General features: G+C 40.0%; 4 protein-coding genes, 1 long non-coding RNA gene and 1 other non-coding gene across 8 annotated transcripts in view; 2 read left to right on the forward strand and 4 right to left on the reverse strand.

Annotated features, from left to right (window-relative positions):
• The window catches only part of lix1l (limb and CNS expressed 1 like), a 7,594-nt gene extending 4,241 nt beyond the window's left edge, over positions 1–3,353 (reverse strand). Inside the window, exon 1 of the mRNA XM_032536334.1 lies at positions 2,768–3,353. Within this exon, the coding sequence (XP_032392225.1) occupies positions 2,768–3,119 (352 nt within the window). The 5' untranslated portion in view covers positions 3,120–3,353. The remainder of the gene's footprint in view (positions 1–2,767) is intronic.
• LOC116702183 (type-4 ice-structuring protein LS-12) lies at positions 986–10,873 on the forward strand. Its single transcript, XM_032536337.1, has 5 exons — positions 986–1,002; positions 7,944–8,026; positions 9,693–9,761; positions 9,853–9,976; positions 10,521–10,873. Coding segments are annotated over exons 1-5 (486 nt in total). The 5' UTR covers positions 986–1,000; the 3' UTR covers positions 10,729–10,873.
• A 416-nt stretch (positions 10,874–11,289) lies between these two features.
• LOC116702179 (polyadenylate-binding protein 1A) lies at positions 11,290–19,404 on the reverse strand. Of its 2 annotated transcripts, none has more exons than XM_032536332.1 (14): positions 18,652–19,404; positions 17,285–17,478; positions 16,609–16,724; positions 15,288–15,427; positions 15,056–15,150; positions 14,630–14,767; positions 14,156–14,251; positions 13,683–14,049; positions 13,475–13,585; positions 13,206–13,348; positions 12,993–13,077; positions 12,061–12,191; positions 11,678–11,771; positions 11,290–11,496 (listed from the first exon to the last, which is right to left on the reverse strand). In XM_032536332.1, exons 1-13 carry the CDS (start codon positions 18,842–18,844, stop codon positions 11,679–11,681), a joined length of 1,902 nt encoding a protein of 633 aa, XP_032392223.1. In that variant the 5' UTR covers positions 18,845–19,404; the 3' UTR covers positions 11,290–11,496; position 11,678. The 2 variants fall into 2 exon arrangements, with proteins under 2 accessions (XP_032392223.1, XP_032392222.1); XM_032536331.1 differs by having other exon boundaries at positions 13,206–13,351.
• On the forward strand, positions 12,152–12,886 carry LOC116702184 (uncharacterized). The gene is made up of 2 exons (XR_004335092.1): positions 12,152–12,248; positions 12,746–12,886. It is a non-coding gene; the product is annotated as an uncharacterized LOC116702184 (long non-coding RNA).
• Positions 14,373–14,509, reverse strand: LOC116702225 (small nucleolar RNA SNORA5). The gene has a single exon (XR_004335101.1). It is a non-coding gene; the product is annotated as a small nucleolar RNA SNORA5 (small nucleolar RNA).
• Positions 19,405–20,649: 1,245 nt separating the features above from the next.
• The window catches only part of LOC116702182 (14-3-3-like protein), a 9,020-nt gene continuing 5,306 nt past the window's right edge, over positions 20,650–24,363 (reverse strand). For both annotated transcript variants that reach the window (XM_032536335.1, XM_032536336.1), the window contains exons 4-6: positions 23,779–23,942; positions 22,376–22,471; positions 20,650–22,162 (exon numbers count right to left, since the gene is read on the reverse strand). In XM_032536335.1, coding sequence (XP_032392226.1) covers positions 22,088–22,162; positions 22,376–22,471; positions 23,779–23,942 — 335 coding nt within the window. In that variant the 3' untranslated portion in view covers positions 20,650–22,087. The remainder of the gene's footprint in view (positions 22,163–22,375; positions 22,472–23,778; positions 23,943–24,363) is intronic.

Below are 24,363 nucleotides of genomic sequence, written 5' to 3' on the forward strand. Positions count from 1 at the left end.
CTCCATTTTGGTCTCATCTGACCACAACACTTTCACCCAGTTGTCCCTTGAATCATTCAGATGTTCCTTGGCAAACTTCAGACATGCATGTATATGTGCTTTCTTGAGCAGGGGGACCTTGCGGGCGCTGCAGGATTTCAGTCCTTCACGGCGTAGTGTGTTTCCAATTGTTTTCTTGGTGACCATGCTCCCAGCTGCTTTGAGATTATTGACAAGATCATCCCGTGTAGTTCTGGACTGATTCTTCACTGTTCTCATGATCATTGCAACGCCACAAGGTGAGATCTTGCATGGAGCCCCGCGCCGAGGGAGATTGACAGTTCTTTTGTGTTTCTTTCATTTGCGAAAAATCACACCAACGGTTGTCACCTTCTCACCAAGCTGCTAGGCAATGGTCTTGTAGCTCGTTCCAGACTTGTGTAGGTCTACAATCTTGTCCCTGACATCCTTGGAGAGCTCTTTGGTCTTGGCCATGGCCTCGAGAGTTTGGAATATGATTGATTGATTGCTTCTGTGGACAGGTGTCTTTTATACAGGTAACAAACTGAGATTAGGAGTCCTCCATTAAAGAGTGTGCGTCTAATCTCAGTTTGTTACCTGTATAAAAGACACCTGGGAGCCAGAAATATTCCTGACAAAGGGATATTTCTTTTCTGAAATTTTTGACATGCGTTTTTCTGGATTTTCTTGTTGTTATTCTGTCTCTCACTGTTCAAATAAATCTACCATTAAAAGTATAGACTGATCATTTCTTTGTCAGTGGGCAAACGTAAAAAATCAGCAGGGGATCAAATACTTTTTTCACTAAAGGTAGCTGCACAGAGGAAATTCTCCATCACCTCAGATGAGCTGCTTCTAGAAACACCCCCTCAACTCTACATTTTATGCGCTCATGTGAGAAAGTTTGACTCCTGTCCTCTAAAAGGAAACAAGAAAGAAAAGCAGTAAAAATACTGCGGCTGAGTCAGAAAGGATTATTTGCGTTTGGATCTGCAGGGAGATGAGAGCACAGCCAACATTATTTAAGACTAACTCCTGTTAACTCCAACCACTTTTCTGCTGAGCTCTCGCTGTTTGAAACGAACACAAACAGCCTGCTTATCGCTCACGTACAGTCTGAAGCCCGATCGGTGGGTTTCAGGGCTGCAGCTTTGCGACTATTGTGGCTTCTGTAAACAATCTGAGATATATTGTGACATCAGATTTATAAATCACTAAACTGCAGTCCAAATATGTTGTTATTGCTCTTACTGTGCGTAAAAGTAAAGTGCTCATTATAAACTGTTCTCACTGTTGTTAGCCAATCAAAAGTAAATCAATTATGTACCATTTAAAACAGCAGTTTGTGTACTATTAACAGTAAAAGTTGCTCTCTGTGATTTTACTTTCACATATGAATCCATTGTGTACTCTGTTTAAAACATTTTCAAACATATAATTCATCAAAATTATGCTTCCAATGGTTAACCTGATAAGCCATGGGATGTACAAAATATGCATTACATTTAACTGAAATTTAGAGTAGTTTCCCTTGATCAGGGGAAACCCACAGTAGGCTACAAATCAATCCAAATCTTGACAAAGTTATTTTAAGTAGGCCTATCTAAAGGGTTTAGGACAGTGATAAGAAAAAACGACGGGATATATTGGAAGATAGTGGATATACATGTGACAATGGTGCTGGCCCAACTCCAACTGTGCAGAGTAAATCACAAAATTGGAGCTACATTAAGACAAAAACATAAAACCCTGTTAAACAGTCTTTATTGTGCTTCCAATGTAGACAGTGTTAAGTAGCCTAGAGGAGGGAGGAGGCTGTTAGTCAGGAGCACAGAGGGACAATCTTTTAGAAATAAATCCTATTAGCAGCAGACAGGAACACTTCTTTAGATCCAACAGCCAACATTAGCAGCTTTTGGTCTAATAGTTTTATGCATAGCCCTTGCCAGTGTGCTTAAGTAATGAACAAAGAGATTTTATAAAGAATAAAATAAAAAGGTGGGTAAACTATTACCATTGGTTATTCAATATGAGCAAACAAGTATTTATATTTTATAGTATCACAGTAATTCATGCTTTTTTCTCTCAATAAAACAAAGTAAAATAGGCTAGTTGTGAAAAGTACTTCCATCTGGTACTTACTAAGAGGTAGCCTACAGTTTGGATAATACTCAAGATATTTTTAAATATAAAAAGGTGGTTTAACTTTTTTTTTGGTCCATAAAAAGTCGATAACCTGATTTTACCCATTACATCTTGCCTTTGACAACATGAAAAGCCCCTGACTTTTCTTTTGCTGTTATTATTATTATTATTTTATTTTTTTTTTACAGTTCTCATTACAGGATCAGTATTTTACCTTGTCCATTGAAAAACGATATGAATTTAATGTGGCTTTATTATAGGTTTAACATCTTATTGTTCGTAAATATAATCCTTCAGAGCTGTGGTACTTAATCCTGTAATGAAGTGAGAGAAGCCAGGCTACTGTATGAATATCAAAGGAAAACTTTATGGTGATGTTGTAATAGGTGATAATCACCCTAATGCACGGTAAAACAATATAAAGTCGGTTTATTGGAGACTGTGTAGCCAAACATGAATATTACAGGAATGCAGCATGTTTTTTTTCTAATCCACTTCGAAACAAATGGCGCAGCTAAAAGTGACGTTCTGCTCAAAACTCAAAGTTCAAATCGAACAATAATACACAAATTAACAACATTATCTCCACATTAAACAGAACATTATCACCACTGGACATTACCTCTTCCGTAACCTTGCGTGTGTTTGGCAAAGCTGCGGACCACAGCCTCCACCGCCTCCTTCAGCACCGCCGGGTTCCCCGGGTTACAGTGCCCGGTAGCCCCCGGCCCCAGCCCCAGCCCCAGCCCCGCTCCGATACCGCCGTACAGGCTGTGGAGCTGCAGCGGAGGCGGCGGCGGAGGAGGCCCGGACGAAGCGGCTAGAGAGGCCGGGGAGGGCAACAGCGGCGCGATGGGGACGGTAACCCCGGGCCGGAGAGAGGAGCGGAGGGTCCCGGTCGGTCCTAAACCGAATCCAATGCCTGGCTGCAGCCTCTGAGGGCGGATACTGTCCGGCATAACGTTAGATTCCATTGTCCCAACGTAACGTCTGCGAAATCCCGGTCTGGATTAAATCTGTACCGACCGACCCAGCGGTTTCAGGTTTAAAAATGGTCTCTGAGGACTGGGTGAACAACTGTCTATGGAACAAAGTGTTTGCAGGGTTTTGTCAATCACAGCCGAAAGAAGAAGTTAGCCGATGTTCATTCGATACATGTCACCGCTGCTGTGCATCCTCACTCTCTGGATTAGACTGCGGGATTGTCAGTCAAGGGATGCCTTCAAGGATCCCTCGTACTCTACAACCTCTGTGGTAACGATCCATCACACTTTTTTTGCACGTTTGGCCATTGATGTCTTTGGTTTAATTGCATTATCTGCCATTTACTAAATCCGAAATAATGGATGTAGGGTGTTTTTAGTCAACTGTGTGCTTTGATGTAGGCATGTAAAGTGCGTTTGTTCGCTAATATTTTACGCATATTTTTGTTTTTGTTTTGTAGCCCATGTTTGTGTGAGTGGTGTGCTTAGTTATTGTAGCCTAGTTCAGGCCAGCGTTAGTTCGCTTTGTAAAGTTTGTAACGTTTTGTTTTTTATTGACATTAGTAAGAGACATTACTCTACGGTAACTGGTGATGCTGTTGTATGATCTATAGATAAGCAAATTGCACTCCATAGCATCACACAGCTTGCAGTCACCAGAGATTTCTAAAAGTTGTTTGTTTAAACTGTTAATAAGGCTTTTAATATTTGACTCAATTATAAACTTTACCAAAGATATTACAATTATGTTGCAGTGACTAATAGAAACGGACAATATAATCACTTACTGAATTCCCCTTTAAAATGGTCAAATGGCAAAGATGTGAAACAGATAGTTTAATGATTTGATACGATTACTTAAAATAACTCCTTAATGTCACATTTTGGTGACGGGCAGTAGAAAATTCCACTTTTTCGCTATGTAGTGTGTTCAGTTATGTGCACTCTGTTGTCATAACTACGACATTTTCTATAGCACCTGAATGCAGCAGTGGAAAGTCAAAGAAATATCAAGCCAAGAAATCTGAGCCTTCCCTGTTCTCTGGCACCAACAGAGTACAACTACAGTGGGTTACATCTCCAGCTCTGCAGCCTGAAGCATGTCATTAAAACTTGGAAAAGAAGTAGCTAAGTTTACTCGATAAAAGGGTGAAAACAATGATGATCCTCCTTTGAAACAGATAAGGAAAGTTTGAAGTAGGCCTAACTGGGATTTATTTGAGTAAGTGGACCACCAAAGACTTGAAGAGGAAATGGGACCTCCTCTTGAGCTTCCTAATGTTTTTTACGACTTTCTGGAGCTTGTGTAATTTTTCATTCTTTCTGTGGTCTGGTTTCAGGCCAGATGAGTGTGGAGGAAGAACTGTGGAGCATTTGCATGAACAGTATCTTTTTTTCAAAGCTGAATCTGCAACAAAAACACTAAATTCTAACTCAAAAACAATTCATGTAGACAGAGGGTCTGAACATTTCACATAAATCTAACATTTGAGATGTGGCCTGTTCTTTACCTTCGAGTAAACAACACAAAGGTAAATCAGTAATTTGTGACAATTGTAATGAATGTTTGGCTCACTGGAGGGCGTGCTCTCCTTTCATTACATCAGTATAACCTCAGCTATGCAGCTGTGACATTTGGACACTAATGTTGTTCTCCAGTTGTTTTCTATTGCGTAGTTTGTGTGTGTGTGTGTGTGTGTGTGTGTGTGTGTGCTGCTGTTTGCAGCCATTAACTCACCCCCACTCCCTCCTCCCATACCCCATTTCTTTTCATCTTTTCTTTCTCTCACTGTTGATCAAATTACTATCATTATAACTAACACCCAGCCTAAACATCACAGTAAGCTGACCTGTCAGATGTCTGACTTTGACAGAATCCAGTAGTGGAAAATACATTTGCTTAAATAAAGTTTTGAGGTTTTTCACTTAGGATTTTCCATTTTCTGCTACTTCACACTCACACTCCACAACATTTCAGAGTCAAATATTGTACTTCTTACTCTGCTATGCTGCATTTACCTGGCAGCTGTAGCTACTAAGATTTTCCATAAAAACAATTGCAGAAGGTGTAGTAGGCCTATGAGTTGTTAGCAGTTACAGCCAAAAAACATTTCCCCTCTAAAACTCTCAGATGGTTTCAGTTAAATAACAATTTGAAGTCAAACACTCCAATAATTCACAAAAAAACACAGATTGGAGCAAATTCTTAAAAGTGAAATCTTCTTTCCAGCTTCATTCATCATCTCACGATTAATCAGATTCATCTTGTGAACCTTTGAAGGAGGCCCTGACCACTAGGTTGGGGTCCACTGGATACTTAACTGTATATAGTTCAAACTAGCTCCACCTCAACCAGCTACATCATAAAAGTGCTGTTTACACATTAAGGCTATAGAAACAACCTAATCATGTAATATATAGTAATGTATCAGTCACAGGGGGCATTTTTCTGCAGAAAGAGTGCTTTAAGTACATTTTGCTGATAATGCTAAAAAATACTGTACTTTTAGTTAACAGGGTGTTTTTATTACAGGACTTTAACTTGTAATGACATTTTTTTACATCAAGGCTACCAATGTGACTATATGTTCCACCATATGTGTATAAAAGTAACATCTAGGGTTGGTGTGTGACAGCTGTAGTTACTTTACAGATTAAAAACATTAGAGTTTAGACATTAGCTTTTGTACTGCTCTTTGTAAGTTAAAGGTCCTCAGTTAACTTTTCTCTGCTTTATATCTTCTCATTTCTTGTTCTATACCAAACTGTTCTTACCACCTCCTCCCGCTCAGGTTCGCCCGTGTCTGCCTTGCATGCCAAATCTTTTATTTTTTTAGAGGATGGGTTTGAGAGACGTAAACAACCTTGTTGCTGTTTCCACCAGGGGGAGTCCTCTGGACAGAGAGAATACATTCCCACATCTGGTTTTGATCTGAGCTTTGTAGTCAAAATCTGCTTTTTCAAACTCCAGTGCAGGGCTTTCCCACTAGATAAAAGAGACTCATAGGATTGTTGTTCAAGTTTTATTAAACAGCTTGTGTTGTTTTTTGTTCACTTCTGCGGTATTTTCCCCGTATTCGTATTTATCGGCTGCCTCGAACTGTTAATTACTGACTTGGGTGGAGTGGGGCTAATAATGAATTACTTTACAACAGCTATAAAGATAGACTAGTAGCAATTACACCCTGTTGGATGCAAACCAAAGGTAGAAGGTTTACATCCACATTCATGAGTGTCATACATAAGGACAGCTGACAGAGACCCTACTGTTTTTAGAAAAAACAACTCTTGTTTTCTTTTTAGAGACTAGTTGTCAATCCTGTACTTTCTGTCTGTCCATTAAATTAAACTGATACGTCTTAAATGTCAAAACAAAAGGTTTTTTATTTACTAAAACAGGTGACTGGTCTCTACGTTTTAATTTAATACCTATTTAGGCAGACATACAGTACATCCTCACAATTGAAGTTCAAGGTTAAAGTTCAGTATATAAAAAGTAAGTAAGTAAGTAGAAAACAATAGTCCACAGCCATGTTAGCAGCTCTGTGAGGCTGTACTAAAGCAGCTGATTTAAGCTAAAAGTTAAAGTTCAACACAAAGCACAAAGTACAGCGGAGGCTGATTGGAATGTCATTAGTTTTGCAGGTATGGACTCATTGTGATGTTGACCTGATAAATTATGAGATGATCAGGGTGATCACAGTTCATCCTAAGGGGCATGGACGCCTGTTCCAGAATTCATGGCCATCCATCACATAGTTGTTCAGATACTTCACTAAAAAATACAAATATCAACATGCTGGAGGCGTTAAATGAAAAGTCAGGAGATCTTCAACGTCGTTAGGATTCATCTTCTGGACACCATGAAAGTCTGTACCACATTTTGTAGCAGTCCATTTAACAGTTAGTCTAACAGGCTACGATATTTCAGTCTGCAACAAACTGGCGGGCCGACAGATCCCTAGAGCCACTGTTAGCATGGTTTCCAAGAAACAATGCTTTTCTGTGACTATAATGATCTGTGTTATTAAAATGCTGTCAATGCCTTTACAATGATCTCTTAGGAGTGATCATAAATTCTGTTAATATACAACTTTCATTTTATAGCATGCTTACATTTCTATCTTTCATTTAATGTTAATTTTCCCATTGGGAAAGGCACATATCATGGACTACTGCCACATACCACAGCATTTGTAGCCTAGCTTGTGACATCTAAACAGACTTTTATACAAATACTTATACCTCAACATTAAAACAACACAGATCCCCTCAATCAATCAATCAGAGATCATTAGTGCTATATACAAATACCATAAAAAATTGAAAAGTAAATGACTGACAACAAGCACATAACCATCTACATGAAGTTTGATTGTATAACACTAATAATAATAAAAAGAAGAATGTATAAGTCACTTTTCTAAACAAAAGTTACAAAGTGCATGCTTTAACATTAAATATGAATGAATTTACAACCACAATAGTTCACTGAAATGCAGAGTAAAAACACAACTGTCTATCTGTTGTCATACTGGTTGTAGATGATGTGGCAATATTAAAAGTTCTGGCGTGTTGCTGCTGTCCTAATGATGGTGCTGTTACCGGTGATTAAGTGTTTTATTTAATCAATGTGATAAGATGCACACTGATGTTAGACAGTCAGCAGAGGGACTGTTGGACTTTGGTTTAGTTTGGCCAGGTGGCAGAATGAGCAACAAGGGTCAGTGATGCTGTGATTCCCTTAAAGAAACAAACATCCAATAATAACGTTTTGTGTCTTTATCTTGTCCAATCAGATTTACATTTCGACAGGGCTGCATCACCATGCGGGACTATAAGAAGCGTGGGAGTCCTACAGGAAGCCACCCTCCGCTCCAAATTCTCCTGCACTACAGGTGAGTCTAAGTCTGTTAATCTTATGTTCTTATGGGCTTAAACTGCATTTGATACACTGAAACCATTAGTAGTATTTTGAATGAAAAAACTGTAAATGGTTGCTGTAACTTATTAAAAGTAAACTGTTTCTTAGTACGACTTAGATATTTAATGAGGAAACCGATGGCAGAGGGAAGATTGAATTTGAATACATTTTAAAGGAAAACACTTGTGTAAACAACCAGCTATGTGTAGGATTTGCTCCTAAAAGTCTTAATCCCTTTCAATCTTTTATAAGTATTTATTGGCGCTAACTTTAGCTCAGTCCATAGGGAGTTGGGTTGGGAACCTGAGGGTTGCCGGTTCAAGTCCACATGTGGACCAAAAGGATGGTGGTGGACTGGTAGCTGGTGAGGTGCAAGTTCATCTCCTGGGAAAAGTGCTCTTGAGCATGACAGCAAACCCCCCAACTGCCTTCCATGGGCAGCCCCCTCACTCTGACATCTCTCCATTAGTGCATGGATAGGACCCTACCTGTATGTAGTAACAACATCTAGACTTACAACTAATATGCCATTTAACCTAACTGTGACCAGGGGCGTAGCACAAAATTCTGGGCCCTGTAGAAAGGCTTTCTCTATGGGCCCTCAACCGGCAGCCGCAGCTATTCATTCTAACATCTTTTTTGGGCCCCCTCACATGAGGACTGTGACACTAGTGGATCACATACTGCTGTGTATGATGCCCTTTGACAAGTCAATTTATGTTTTTTTGTTTATTTCTTTAATTGCATTCAATCCTAATTCAAAGTTTATTAAGATTAAATAAATGAACGAATGAAACATTCAGCACTGAGGTGTTTAGTTCAAAGCAGCACATTAGACTCCAGCATGGTCTAAATGAACACTAAACTAATGGAAGTAATAAGTTCCTTTTCATATTTTAGTAGTAAATTATAACAAAATGTTTTTAATTTTAAAGAGGAACAACTTTTTTTTTAACAAATTCAATTCCAGGCACCTAAGTGGATGATCAAAAATAAAAGCTTCTAATCGACATGGGCTACAACCCTATGAAAACAGTCTTTCCCACAGCAGATGAGTATATTTGGGGTGTAGCAGTTTAAAAATCATGTTAGTTGTTTTGCTCTTAAATTAAAGCAATGAAATGGTATAACATTTCACTGGAATTTTACCCCGAATGATTTCATGTGACAAATAAAATTGATCAACAACACAGAGGTTCGTTGTGTAACCTTGGGGACACAATTACTGAGAACTCAAGGTTCACGTAACCTACTAGTTTTTTTCTGGATCTGTGGACACGATGTCTCTGATAAGCCAGATAAAGTTTACAAGTTAACATGTGGGCATTTGGACAAACATGCGGGGGAATACAAATTACTAATGGATTACCTCATGATGAAAAAGGCGGCCTGGCATTGATAGAAAATGCGAGAACCTTTAATTAGCGGGACATCTGATTGCGCAACATTCAACTTCGGAAAAAAAACTTCATAAAACGTCTTGATGGATAGATGTCTTTTTCTTTTCATTTAAAAAGGAAAATTGTAAGGAAGGTTTAAACTGCAAAAGAGCAAACATGAGACAGAGGAACATGAAGCATATTGACATCAGGTGATATCATTATTAACCATACAGAATAATAAAAGGTTTGTTTTTGAAGGTCTACTCCACTCAGCAGCCATGAAATTCTCCCTTATCGCAGCCGTTGTTCTGCTTGCTCTTGCACAAGGTATGACCTTCACTTCTCCAAATTTGATTACATTTTTGTTTATTACAGTTTTACTTAATTATTGATTTTGTTTTGTCTTTGAAACCCACAGGAAGCTTTGCACAAGATGCTGTCAATCTTGACAGTCTCAGTCGGTACTTTGAGGAGATGAAGAACAAGATGGTGCAGGACCTGACTGAGATTATAGGCAACCAGGACCTGGCAAACCAGGCTCAGTGAGTACAGGAAAGCCTCGACACGCAAAGCCATGACTCGCGTTCCCAACGACGCAAATCTACTTGCTGCTGACCACACTGAACCCTGTTCATTGATAAAGGCCAATCCACAAGTTGCAACTTCTACAACCTCTCAATATTTATGGAAGGCCTGCACATATCCACACAGAGAAACCTGTAAAAATAGTTCAGCATTAGCACCATTTTCACATTAGTATTGTACAAAGTACTTGTACTTTTCCATGTTATGCTACTTTTTGCTTGTACTTTCAGAGACTTCCTTAAGATTTAACATAATCTATATCTAGTGTAGGAATATATGATTCATTATATATTGAACTACCAAGCTGTATACGGAGTAGTTACTGCATCAGTAATAATAATATATGTATATATATATACACACACACTATAAAAATTGGACCTGATTTTCAGTAACCCAGGACACATGATCCTAACAGAGACAGCCCTGTAATGTGCAAGTAAAACCAGTGTATTTATGATTTTTACGTATGGTGATTTATCATGTTATCATGTTCTACAGGACCTTCATGGAGGACAAGAAAACTCAGCTGGAGCCCCTGTTCGCTCAGATTCAGGAGCAGCTGAAGACCGTTTCCGCCAGCGTCGAGGAGCAGATCAAGCCCCTGGCCGCTAGCGTGCAGGCTCAGCTCCAAAGCGATAACTTCAAGCAGCAAATGGAGTCCATCTTCCAGAAGCTGACAGAGCAGACCAAGGCCGTCGACAACTAAGAGAGATGCAATGTGCCACCACACCACCATCTTGCATCTGATGGCTAGCCTGAAAGTGCAGGAAGAAGTCCAGGAGCCTAAGATGTGTTTCAGTAATAGTTGACATTATCATCTCTGTCTCAAAGCACAATTAAACACAACTTCACTGTGTCAATTCTGTGTGTGTGTGTGTGTGTGTGTGTGTGTGTGTCTAATTTGAACACTTTACCATTGGAGATCTGAATTATTTGGTTTAGGCAAACACATTTAGAAACTCTTACCAAGATCAAGTTGGTATTAGTTATAGGAACAGGCGGATTGTCAGTATTTGTAATTTCACTTACAGCCAACAACAGAAGCATTTGGATTATTTTATTATTTTTATTTAAGCAAGCAAAGGTCAAGGGAAATCTGACAAAGGTCAAGGGAAATCTGACAATAACAGCCCAAGCCCCCTACAGCCCAAACATTTAAAAGGGATAAAATGGCGGAAAGGAATGCTTTCAATTTTACTTTGCCACAGAATTCTCTAAAACCCCTCATGAACTGATCATTTTTGGTTTTAAACTTTTTCTCTTTTTAGTTTCTTTTTTCTTTTTAACTCAGCACACCAGGCCTGGTGTTTCTGTTTATTATAGACCTGGCTGGAGACTTGTTTCCATTGTTGGTTTTTTTGTTGGTTTTTTAATATATCATTTGACTTTTTTTTACTTTGTTTTATGTATTTTCAATTTTTTCACTGTTAATTTTTTTGTCCATCGGTGAAGCTGGTCTCGCGGTTCCCAGCTCCTGTGAAAACAAAAGACAATAATTCAATCAGTTACACTAATCACTAATGAGGTCTAACTTTTCTCTATACTAAATACTAGGGGGACATGTTTTTATTATGGCAATGTTATCATGAAAAGCCATAATCTTCTGTCAACACTCTCCTCTTATTGTTTAATTAGCTCTGGAAAACTAGTCATACCTTAGACACTCTGAACACCAGCTGAATTTGGCACGGTCTTTTGGGTGGCCTCTTTTGCCTGGTGGGCCTGAAGCACAGCCACCGCCTCATCCACCTGCAAAGAACAAATTGTTGAATGTTAGCAACACTGCAACATCATGGTGGGATTTCAAAAGAGCTCAGCTTTCACCTTTCGTGTATCTTAAAAAACGGCTGCTAACTATTGAAGATGCATACTTGCACTTAAGCTCACATCCTTTGGTGGAAATGTTTCCTCAGACATTTATATTAAGAACAGAAAGTGCTCTCTGCATTTTGCTGTCCTTTTTATATTTAGTCCTGGTGAACCCTTCAGAGACGCAACCAAAGGAACGTTGTCAATATTAATGAATTTAAGTACTTACCTTTGAGCGGAGAGACTCTGGGGACTCCAGCATGTGGAGCAGCTCTGAGTTGTCAATTTCCAGCAGCATGCCAGTGATCTTCCCTGCCAGGCTTGGGTGCATGTTCTGGATCAGAGGAAACAGACGCTCACCTAGAGGAGTGACAGACACAGAGGATTTAATACAGAATGTAATTATCACTCCCCAAAGTAATGCCAGACCGATAAAGGATTTTTAAGGACGATACCGGTACAAATATTTGGTTATGTAAAAATCCGATATACATTTAAAAAAAAAAAAATCCCGAAACACGTAACAAAACAGATATTAAAAATAATAATAATAATAATAATAAGATCATTTGTTTTATTGTCACAACAAAACAGAGAACAACAAAATATATTAAAGTTCTGATAAATAAAATGTATAAAAATACAAACTTAAAGTCCCTAATGAAAACATAACAAAACGTTTTTTATCAGTGTTGCCCACAGGGACCTTGTAGAGCGCCCTCTGGTGGACAAGCAATGCCAACGCTCATAACACAGTTTACCATCCGTTTATTTATAATTAATTTTTTTAAATATACACACACACACACACACACACACACACACACACACACGCACGCACGCACGCACACACGGAAATGTCTAATATTGGCCAATGATATCGTTCCTCCGATATATCGGGCTCTACCCCAAAGGGCCAGTTGCTGAGACAACACCATGTAAATACATGTATTATAAACAATATACAGTACAGCAGGTATAGTGGTGGTATGGTTTTCTTAGCTGGGGATAGAGGTGGCACAGACTGCATGAAGGAGGAACAAAAAAAAAAAAAAGGAAAGTTGAAATGGTATACATACCGTGTCCAGTGAGAGGCAGGGTATGAATGTTATGTCACGCTAACATGATATGTGGTCACGAAGAGCTGTTGCTGACACTTACCCAGCATCTGCTTCTGTTCCTGTGGTGGCGCAGCGGCCAGCATGGAGGCCGTCAGAGGCTCCTGTCCCTGAACATGGACAGCAGGCTGAGGGGAGGGATGCAGGGAATTAAAAATCCATTTTGATTGCACATCCAAGCGGAACATTTTCCTCATGTGGAGGGCAGAATTGGTCAGCAATTTTGGCTTAAAAAAACTAATGTGCTAATTCCTACCTGCTGCATGGTGACTTGTTGCTGAGCAGGCATGTGCTGCTGGGGATTGCGGACACCTGCGGCATATTTGTACTGAGGGAGTCCCCGCACAGGAGCGGCTGCTGCAGCAGCTGCAGTGGCTGGCCGGGGGCCCATGGTCTGAGCTGCTGCAAGAGAAGCCAAATGGGGGACAGAAACAAATACAAAGACAGGTAGCAGGCTTAGCCACACAGTTGAACTGTATTTGATGCACAGTTAGACAGACTATTGATTAAGTATAGGTGACTGACCGACACGCTGTGCAGACATCATGCGGGGCACCTGGGTTGCCGGACGCATGGCACCAAAGGTCTGAGGGCGTGGTGCTGAGGGACGCATAGTACCCGGGATGTTTTGGAAGTCTATGAATAAACAAAAACAAACAGTGGCTTTATGTACAAGTAGCCTACAAACAAATGTGCTTTTAAAATGACAACTCAGAAGGGACAAAATACTCACGTTGTGGCCGGACACCTTGGGTGGCCCAGCGTGGGCTCGGGCGGAGCTGGGTTATCTGCCCAGCAGCTGGGTAGTAAGCAGCACGGTTCTGGGCCTGAGGTATGGCTGCCATGAAATACCCAGAGGGTGGGGCTGGTTGATAGGGATTGATGACTGGGTTTGGTACTGCACGCACACTGGCCATGCGCTGCATGTACTGGTTGGTCAGGTGGGCTTGACGCTCCTCTTTCCGCTGGGCCAAGGCCACATACAACGGCTTAGTCGCTACAATGCGCCCATTCATTTCTGTCACCGCTTTGGTGGCCTCCTCTGGGGACGAGAAGCAGACAAAGCCAAAACCTTTGCTGCGCCCACCCTCCAACATGACCTGAGAGTGAGAGTCAAATGAAACAAATGAAATAATCTGGACACCGGTAAATTAAAGTCAATTCTTAGCCATCTTTAAAACAGAAGATTTGCAGCTGAGCTCCTACCTTGGCACTGGTTATGGTGCCGAACGGTGTGAACTCCTTTCGCAAACGTTCATCGTCAATTCCATCATCAAGGTTCTTGACATATAAGTTAACACCCTAAAAATAAGACAAAGGTAATGTTAACTTTTGTGTTTACTTTGGAAAACACTACATTTTGGGCAGAAATAATCCAATGTCAATGGACTAAAAAAATGTCACTTTACTGTGTATCTAAACTATTTGTCTGTAATACATATTTATCCCCAGAATCCATGGTGAAGAAATGTGGGGCCCATGAACTACAGAGTCACTGTGGCAGCCATTTTGGCCAGTGCAACCTACCAAGGAGGGAGCACTGAATTTGACAAAGCTGCAGCCTTTCAATATTGACCAGATGATATAACTGAAGTGATTGATTGGAATGGATTAATTATATAACTATGAGGCATTATTTTGGCACAAAAAGGCCTTGTGAATTTGAAAGAGGAAATGGACCTGGTAGCGAGTCATGCGGTCTTGTTTCATTTGCTCAAATTTGCGTTTGAGCTCCGTCTGTCGCTCCACCTTCTTCTGGGCACGGCCAACGTAGATGAGCTTGCCGTTAAACTCCTTTCCATTCATCTCATCCACTGCCTGTAGCAAACAAGAAACTTAGTCGACCTTTTATACCTAGTGCAATAAACCTAATGTATAAGCTGCACTAATCTGCACCCTTTACCATAGAAATAATATAGTACACTGTGTGTATGTTTGCATTAATGTATGTAATGTAATGTTTTTATCTGTAATCTGATGTTTTTTATCTGTTTTGATGAGACCAAAAAAGATTTTCCTGCCTCGGCTGGACAATAAAGTTGTACTTCCTTTTTATTCTAACGGTGTTAAAAAATGGTGGACGTTTCTAGGTGGTAAAACTCTTACCTTCTGGGCATCCTCATGTCTCTCAAAGCTGACAAACCCAAAGCCTCGAGACTTTCCACTGTCATCTATCATGACTCGGATACTCATGGAGTTTCCTAAACAACAGAGAGACCAACTTTAGTGACTATATTTGACCCCGTAATGTTTTACCGCAGAGGAAAACACTGTTAATGTATGAACAGTAGCAGACTAATTTCAAAGAGCTACCTGAAATATGGATACCCTGACTGACCGTATTTACTGAAGACTTCCCTCAGCTTCTCATCATCCATGTCTTCACCAAAGTTTTTAACGTAGACATTTGTAAACTCCTTGGCTCGGGCACCCAGCTCAGCCTCGCGCTCTTTGCGAGATTTGAAGCGACCTACAAATCTGTGTTGAAATGGACATTTATCTAAATAAAATATACATGTATAGCAATGCTAAAACTGCAAAGCCAATGATGTATGTAGTATAGTAACCTGTATGAATCAAAATGTATAAAATGGACAACACATCTCCACTTCTTCCCACTGTACAAAAGTGAAGCCAAAATGTCCCGGATGTGAGATTTCTTTTCCTGGGATGGCGAATGCATGACCCGCCCTACTCTGCCTCCAATTGCCTTACCCTGGTATTCTTACACTAACCAATCTCACTCTTCATGCCTGAATCTAACCAATCGGCTAAAGACATGCATCCGGCAGAATTTCCTGCGGCACTGTAGCAATCCCTGAAGTGGAAGGTTGTGAATATAGACTAGACGGTGGAGCCTCAGTATGGAGGCCCCGGCAAAACAAACGCAAGTCAATCACACCTGTTAATCATGACATTATACTACTACTACTACTACTACAACTACTACTACTAGCCACCAGGGACAATTGAGATGTTTTGACTTCAGTTTTGGGAGCTATCAAGCGTCCATCTTTAAATACAGTCTATGGTATGAACTATGACAGCATCATTAAGCCTATTCTAAGTCAGGGTTTTTCCTACATAGGGGAATTTTTGGCAAACCCTTTATCTCAGTTTGGCAAACCCTTTATCTTTATCTGACCGTCCAGAGTCAGGCTGTGCCGGACTCTCCCGGTGATTTTAACGGTGGTATTTTAATATTAGTATAATTTTTAAAGCAGTTTTGTTGATTGGGTTTAATTTTGAGTCATTTAATTTACTCAAGCATAATAATTTTGTTTATCAACTTGTCATAAATAATAATAGGCAAATGCATATAGATTTCTGCCAAATAAGGTAACAGACTCGCAGCCTTTACTGTACGCAAACAGATCCTGCTTACTGTTGTGTGACACAACAGTAAGCCCCCCAAAGGTCTATTCGGAGGCAGGAAAAACCCTTTAAGTAGTATTAAATGCCCCACTATTTGAATTATGCACATAATAGGGTAGTAGTCTTCATTTGCCACAAATCTATTCACTCATCTTGTGAAAAGTGCTCAAGCATCATTGTACAACCTTCAATCAGACCAAGAGTCATTGAACAAAGTCTTTTTTTCCTCCATTTCACACATTAGTATGCACCACAGTTTAAAACTAGTTAAAACAACCACTTACACTTTTCGGTCATTCAGCAGCATGCCATTCATTTTTTCAATGGCTCGTTCGGCTGCCTCCTGAGTCTCAAAATGCACAAAGCCGTAGCCTTTAGAGCCATTCTCGTCACAAACCACCTTAGAGAATGAAAAAAAAGACATGCTGCTTTTAAGCCACAGACACACACACACACACACACACACATGCAGTTTATTAAACCTGAACTGCCTCGTGGATCATACCTAAAATTATAGTTCCCTCTCTGAAACTGACTTTTTATTAGTTTTTTGTATTGAAAAACAAGTCCAGAATTTCTTCAACTGTGTGACTGTTAAAACCTTATTTCCCATTTCTATCTATTACTTCCCATGAACTTAATTTGTTGTAGAGTTGCTCTGGGAAGCGATGTACAGTTGATATTTCTGATATTAATGTACTAATTAATATTAGAAATTAATATTAATTAGTCAATTAATTTTAGGTCCAGAGTTTATGGCGGTCAGTGTTTAATTATTACATTAATGGTTTGATTTTAGGGCACAGGGAAACTATAATGCAAACAAATCTAGGACATTTACAAAGCACACACATGCAAATGACACCTGCACTCACAATGCTGCAACATTACAATGACGGTTGACCATCCAGGTTACAGGTTAGATACAACAAGAAGGGTAGTTGGCCGCTAGTCTTTTACCTTGCATGACAGGATGTTGCCAAAAGCAGAGAAGGTGTCGTACAGAGCCTTGTTGTCAATGGACTTGTCAAGATTCTTGATGAAGATGTTTCCCACACCGCTCTTTCTCAGTGACGGATCCCGCTGCGACCACATGATTCGCACAGGCCTCCCCTTGATCACATCAAAGTTCATAGTGTCCAGTGCACGCTCGGCTGCCGGACGAAACACAGGAGTCAGAGGATTTAGTATATCTAAATCTTCAAGTGCTGGATATAACAGTCTTGAGGGGGTTTCTAGAGCTTAAGGGTTGCAGGATATCCAAATAAAAGGAATAAAGTTTCTAAAGAAAAAGATGGCCCACAATTTTAATATATTTACATCTGCTAATTCTTTATGATGTCACCTTCCTTTTAGTCCCTTGCTCTAGGGCAGCTTGACAGTAGGATTTTGCAGCATTTATCTACTTTCCTTTCCAGTCATAAGTACGTCAGCACAACTGCATTAGCGATCTCTGAGAGCTTGCCCACTCAGATCAGGACACCTTTAATAAAGTTCACTTATTGTTACAGCTCTATTATTATTCTATGTTGCCTCTGAACATAATTAAAATACTGTAATTGGACGATAAATGTATTTTATCAAGTAAGCCATTTAAACCGGCTGTGTATCAATAAGTATTCATTGAATAACTACAAACCAAGGAAGGGAAGGCTAAAAAAGAAAATAGATTACAAAACAATACCATGGTATATTGATGACATTACCAGGATATTATAAAACTGTAACAGTTAACTAGCTACATACACTGGCACAGATAACAGAGCATAAAGAATCACACCCAAGAAAAACAGAAGGCTGCAGACGTATGCTCCTATCAGGGGAATGTAGAACATGTTTTGTGGAGAATATATCACTTGGCTTCTAGGTATGTGGGCTGACATATTCTAACACTAGTAATTACTATTTTTTCATATCGTAACAAAGTTGACTGGCAAGCATTCTGGGAAGATAAAGTAATTAAACTGTTGTCAGCACTTTAGGCTGAACAGTTGGGGAGTTGTCCTGACACAACAGAGATAAAGAGGCATTTAGTATTCATCTGACAGCTAGCTAGCACAGTAGCACTTCAGTTACTGTCCACTGTTAGCTACTACATCTCTAGCTACATGCGGGGGGGGGGCAGGCATACAGGCAGGCCAGGGCCGACGTGGTGCTTTTCTGCTACGCCACTGCTGGGAGGTTCAAGTGAGGAGACCTTACAGTCTACCGACAACATGTCGGCCTCAGTCACGTGTAACTTAGTGGTAAGAGGCTAGCTTTCACTCGTCACCGCCTGTCATTTTTAAACACATTTTTTTTCACATTATTTTTAATAAATTACCTACCGTCCGCTGGCTGTTGGAAGTTGACATAGGCGTATCCAAGGGAACGCCGGGTGATCATGTCCCTACAGACCCTGATCGACAGGATAGCTCCGGCTGGGCTGAATTTCTCGTACAGCATGGCCTCGGTCACATCTTGATGCAGATCCCCGACATACAGGGAGGCCATGGGATAACTGGGAGCACTGGGGTTCATTATCGTTGGCCAAGGAGGCTAGCAAAGTACTCGGTCAAAGCCGGATTTTCCTAACGAAAAAAAGTTTTCGAATGCTTGGTTCTCAACGGACACTAACGTCACGTCAGTTCGGGGCAGAATGCTGATGGTAACGTTAAACGTTAACCGTTGGCTTGTCAGTTGAAGAGTTTTTGATTAAAATGTAGAAGATTAATATGATAAAAATGGCACAATGTTGGCTTCTAATGGCATTAAAACTCCTTCAAATATGACACAATGATAAAAGCAAATTAACGTTCCTTAGCCTCGCTTCTGAACCAGTAACACGTCGACTGAAAAAGAATGTCGTTCGTTTTTAATGTTAGACTGCCCCTTCTTATACGTTACCGTCCAGTCCTCGAATGTCTACTCCAGCTTCACCGTTGTTACAAAAAGAAAAAAGATTTTTTGGGTTTTTTTTTACGTTTTGAATTTTTTTTGTGTTTTTTTTTTTTTTATAGAATGTGTGCCGAGCGAGCTCAGGAGCACACACGCACTCACACAGCACTGACAGTCGGGGTTGAGGGGGAGGATAACGTTGGAAAGTTGTCTAATATATACTAGTGGACGCGTCACCAAAATGGACCAATCATCTTTCAGTGTAGTTGAAAAAAAGCAACAGAGGGGCGTTGACCACAGCTGTACGCATGATGATGAAATCATAGTGTATGGTAAAAACGCATTGTTAAAGGCTAAAATCGACCTACTGAGTTAACCGCAATACTCATTTGCTTAGTGATGCTGTATGGAAACGACATGAATTCGGCCGCAGTGGTTAGGATCTGCATGCGGCCCATAATCACACAAACATTCTCGCTGCTAAATAGCCAGCTCAGGGAATGTCATGGGCTTGTCATGCACCGTGAATGACGTTTTATTGCAACACAACGCATGACATTCCTCATTTGTTAAGAGTGTATAGTTGTTTAGCAAATGCTATATGAAGCAATGCATCACATACAAATCCTTCACACTATAAATGTATCCTGTTTACAGAAGTGTGATGTTAAGCCATCACAGCATATGCGGTTGTGTAACTCATATGGGCCTTATCAGCTGCTATCATAGTGAAAATGAAAGACAGAGCCACATTACTCACTACACTGGATTTGTCAATCTTTAAGGCCATTGATCAGAATTAAATTGCTCAGATGTCACTGAATTATGTGATAGGCTTACTATTGCCTATAAATATTAAGGTTAACAACAGTGTGATATGATCGGCATGGCTGTGAAGAGCAGATTAGTGTTTGACATGTATGCAAACATCAAATTAAGAGACTTGTCATCTTGTCATCTCTCACGTTAGGGTGGACTTGGTTTTTAGTCAAATGTTTTCTCAGTAGGGATGGAAAAATCATTTTCTAGGTTTGTGTAGATAGATTAAAAGATGTTGGTCAGTTATCTTAAAACAAACACATGCACCACAAACACAGCCCTTCAAAGCCATCTCCATCCGCAGAGGGCAGTGTTGTGAGTAAAAAGCTTGTGCCCATCTAGAATCAAACCAGAACTCTGCGTCTTTCAAGATGCTTTAGTTCCTTTTGTATTTTTAATTCACCAGAACCTAGGTGACAGTCCTTGTTTCTTAGCTTTAAAATAGGTGTTTTCAGATCACTATGATCACAGGATGTCTTGATGTTAGCAGCTGACATGGTACATTTTGGCAGACTGAGCTGATGAACCAACAGAGGCCCAACACAACTTCTTATATGCGTTAATACAATGTATAATTTTCATTCCACATGTACAGTGGGCAAAAAAAAAAAAACAGCACAGCACACTTAATTTTAATGTTTTTAATTCCACTTACATGAAAGCACATAACCAAATAACGTACTCAGAGTTTAACTTGCAAATTCTGAATCCTGCATCCCATCTTTTTAAAACCAAGGTACTGTAATAGATAAACTGGCACTACTTTTGACTACTAATGGTCATAATGCAGCTTTCTACCAAGTTACTTTAATAATCAGTTTATAGTTAGCATTGTTTTAGTTTGTCTTTTCACAATGTCATTTCAAGGAAGGTAAATGTTACTGTAAACCACCTGGTTCAAGCTAAATCCTAAGCAAAAACTGCCAGTTTCAAAGCACGGCTAACCCTCACACCATACTACTGAGAACCACATACATTCCAGGAGTCAAATCATGAGTCAAAGGGAATAAAATACACCAAAAGAAAATACAAAACACCTGAATAGAAACGAGTAGAAAGCCACATAAAAGCACATGGCAAAAGTATCCTCTGCACTGCTGAAAAGATAAAATATCAAAAGTTACAGTATCGAGCCATTTTGTCAAGTTGTTCACTTTATCTTAGGCCGTCTATACCTTGTTGTGTGTTATGGAAAATTGCAGGAAATAATAGTCTAAACATTTCACAGAGAGTGAAAATATGTCAGTGAAATGCAATGTAGTCCTCTCAAGAAAACGATCAACTAAAGTCTAACTACAGTTTTCGCAAGTGGCCTTTCATACAGAAAACCTTTCCAACGTTTGAATGCACATAGAACCCACTGAGCCATGACACATGTACCATCCATAAAAACACTACCTGCTACGCTGGACACTGACAGGGCGGGATGGATACAAGCAATATGGTAATAGATCTTTACCGAGGTAAGTTCTGCCATCTATATGATCACTATTCTGTCAGATGAAACCTAAAATTTAGTAAATTCATACCGCTGACAGTTATTTATTTTTTTACAGTTTACGTGCTTCAAAAGGATTTTGTAGACCTAAGTGTCACAAAGATTGTAAATGTTGAGTTCAAGTAAAAACATACAAATTATCAAAATTACATTTAGAGGTGTTTTTGTTTGCGTTTCCTGCAACAGCAGTAGTTTGCTACAGTGGATAAGGTTAAAGAGAATGTGGCTGTTTTGGATCTAAGGAGGGATTTCATCTCGACTTAACCATGGACCAAAAGAACAAAAAATAAACATCCACTGGTTGACACAATGAGTAATGTTCAAAAGAAAGATCTATTCCATTCTTTTCTCTGTGGGGGTGCTCATACAATTACCACACACACACACACACACACACACACACACACACACTCTTCAATGTATCTGCACACACATACTGTACTTTACACATTGTGAGTGGAGTGTAAACATACATATCTGTGCATGTATGTGCACACACAACCACACACACACACAACTTAGGCTGGTGAGAGGTAAAAAATGTGTGTTTCTTGTTGTTTTTCCGAAGTTCAGTTCTTTTCAGCTACCTGCTCCGTCTCCTCTCCTTCACCCTCGCCTTCTCCCTGGGCGTCTGACATCCACAGCTGCAATAAAGCAAAGGATGCTGGGATAAGTGTACACCAAGAACCACAGTAAACAAAAACCAAACCAAAAAACTCTGCATCTCAAAGATGTAAGTACTAGAGTTTGACGAGTGATGAGAAACTCAACCAAACCAGTACAGAGATAAGAGAGAGCCGGAAAGTGAAAGTATAAGACAACGCTGACATGCAGGAAGATGAAGACGAGACACTCACTGTCAGATTGTCACGAAGCAGCTGCATGATCAAGGTGCTGTCTTTGTAGGATTCACCGTTGAGGGAGTCCAGCATGGTAATGGCTTCGTCAAAGGCCTGGACGAGACAGAAACAGCCATCAGTGCTTCCAAATACCAGTGTGTAGGTTTCCAAATAGGATTGTAAATACACCGACATGAGGATTTAAATACATTCTTACAGGGCAAACATGAAAAGACAATGACTTGAATAAGAAAAAAAATGAAAAAACAGCAAACAGCCATTTATATCGTTCAATAAAAAAAGGGTACATTTGAAAAGTTGTGAAAAGTTACAAGACCATAACAATCCACAACATACAGCATTGAGTTAAATGTAGCAGGCCAACAACAACAACTCAGGGCTCTCCAAGATTTTTGAGAATGATGGAGGAAGTAAACTTGCCTGCACAAAATAAATGTTTAACAGAAATACACATTTGAAACACAGGTTCTTCTCATTGTTATAACACTTATGGTGGCACAGCACCATAGCTCCAATCTTTGGGGACAACCTTAAAACTGATGCTACGACAGTGTATGCTTAATTGGGTTATTTTTTCAGTACACCTGCCCTTTATAATTCAACAATGAAAGGTCTGTTAGGATAGGGGAACGTGTTAACAGGTCCTTAGACAATATTTAGGTCTTAAGATCTAAACATAAAAGCACATATGGCTACACATAAAGCAATACTAGGTCTTATAGTATGTTCTGGTTTAAATTATGCTCATTTAATTGAAACAATGCACTGCCTACACCGTGCATTGTTACACCCACACTACTGCACCGTCTATTAGTCACAGGAGAGAAATATATTTTGTGATATATTTCAGTTAACCAGCAGATAGTAGCCCGTAGCACACAGTCTATAACATGTTACCACCTTTGGCTAGTTCACCAGCTGGCTGTGTGGGGGTAGTAGCTTGATTGAGTATGCTGATTGAGAAGTTAACACATACAATGACACATTGTATCTATTTGAGAATTGATTTATCTGGCAAATTATTGGATTACGTCTGTTCCGGTTAATTCCCATGGAATTTTTCTACCTTGACTATTCTTGGAATTTTGTAAACCAATGAGCAGCACCTGTACTTTTGCTACTATGAGAAGTTAAAACTTGCGGTGAAAAAGGCCTGTAGCATTCCTCTCGTATCCAACCCCCATACTGGATGGACACTGTGACTGGAGCAAGTTTCAGTCAAACACCAAAATGAACACCTCTGCTTTTAAGTAAACTCATTTGTTACAAACCAACAGAACCATGTTAACCTCATACATTTCACCAGATTGAGGACAATTCATCTTTTAGGAGGGCAAAACCAAATGGAACTAGAACCAAAAAGAAACAAATCACTAATGTGAGAAGAGGACGGTTCTTACCGCCTTGGCCAGTTTGCAGGCCTCCTCGGGTGAGTTGACGATCTCGTAGTAGAAGACAGAGAAGTTAAGAGCGAGGCCTAGGCGGATGGGATGTGTAGGCTGCATTTCCTTGGTGCTGATATCCAAGGCCTGCTGGTAGGCAGCTCGTGAACTATTGATGATTTCTGCACATAGGAAGATAGACCAATCAGGAAGCAGATTTTTCAAATGGGAAAATCAATCTCTTGAGGTTTGTTCACATTACTTTGTAACTGTGACCAGGATAGAAGTACACTCCAATGTGCACCATTTGTGTATGCATGATGTTATGTTCCTGCTCCTCAAGCTGCATTATCCAGTGGTTTTCCGCAGGGTGGTACAGCGGTGTGAGTGTCACTGAAACAACCATTTCTGACAAGACAAAGCAACTGTGCTTTGGCAAGCATTCAGCTGTTACACAAACTCCTGGGCAGCTCAGGGTTTGTGTTTTAATTTTTTTTCCCTCATAGTGTTATAGATAAAACGTTGTTGTGGCAGCGACAGAGGCAGTGCCGTTTTCTGTACGAGACTCTCATACCGCCTCAAAACCGACTGATCGCTAGTTAC

This window comes from Etheostoma spectabile, chromosome 14 (assembly GCF_008692095.1).
Source record: "Etheostoma spectabile isolate EspeVRDwgs_2016 chromosome 14, UIUC_Espe_1.0, whole genome shotgun sequence".
NCBI classification, from domain to species: domain Eukaryota; kingdom Metazoa; phylum Chordata; class Actinopteri; order Perciformes; family Percidae; genus Etheostoma; species Etheostoma spectabile.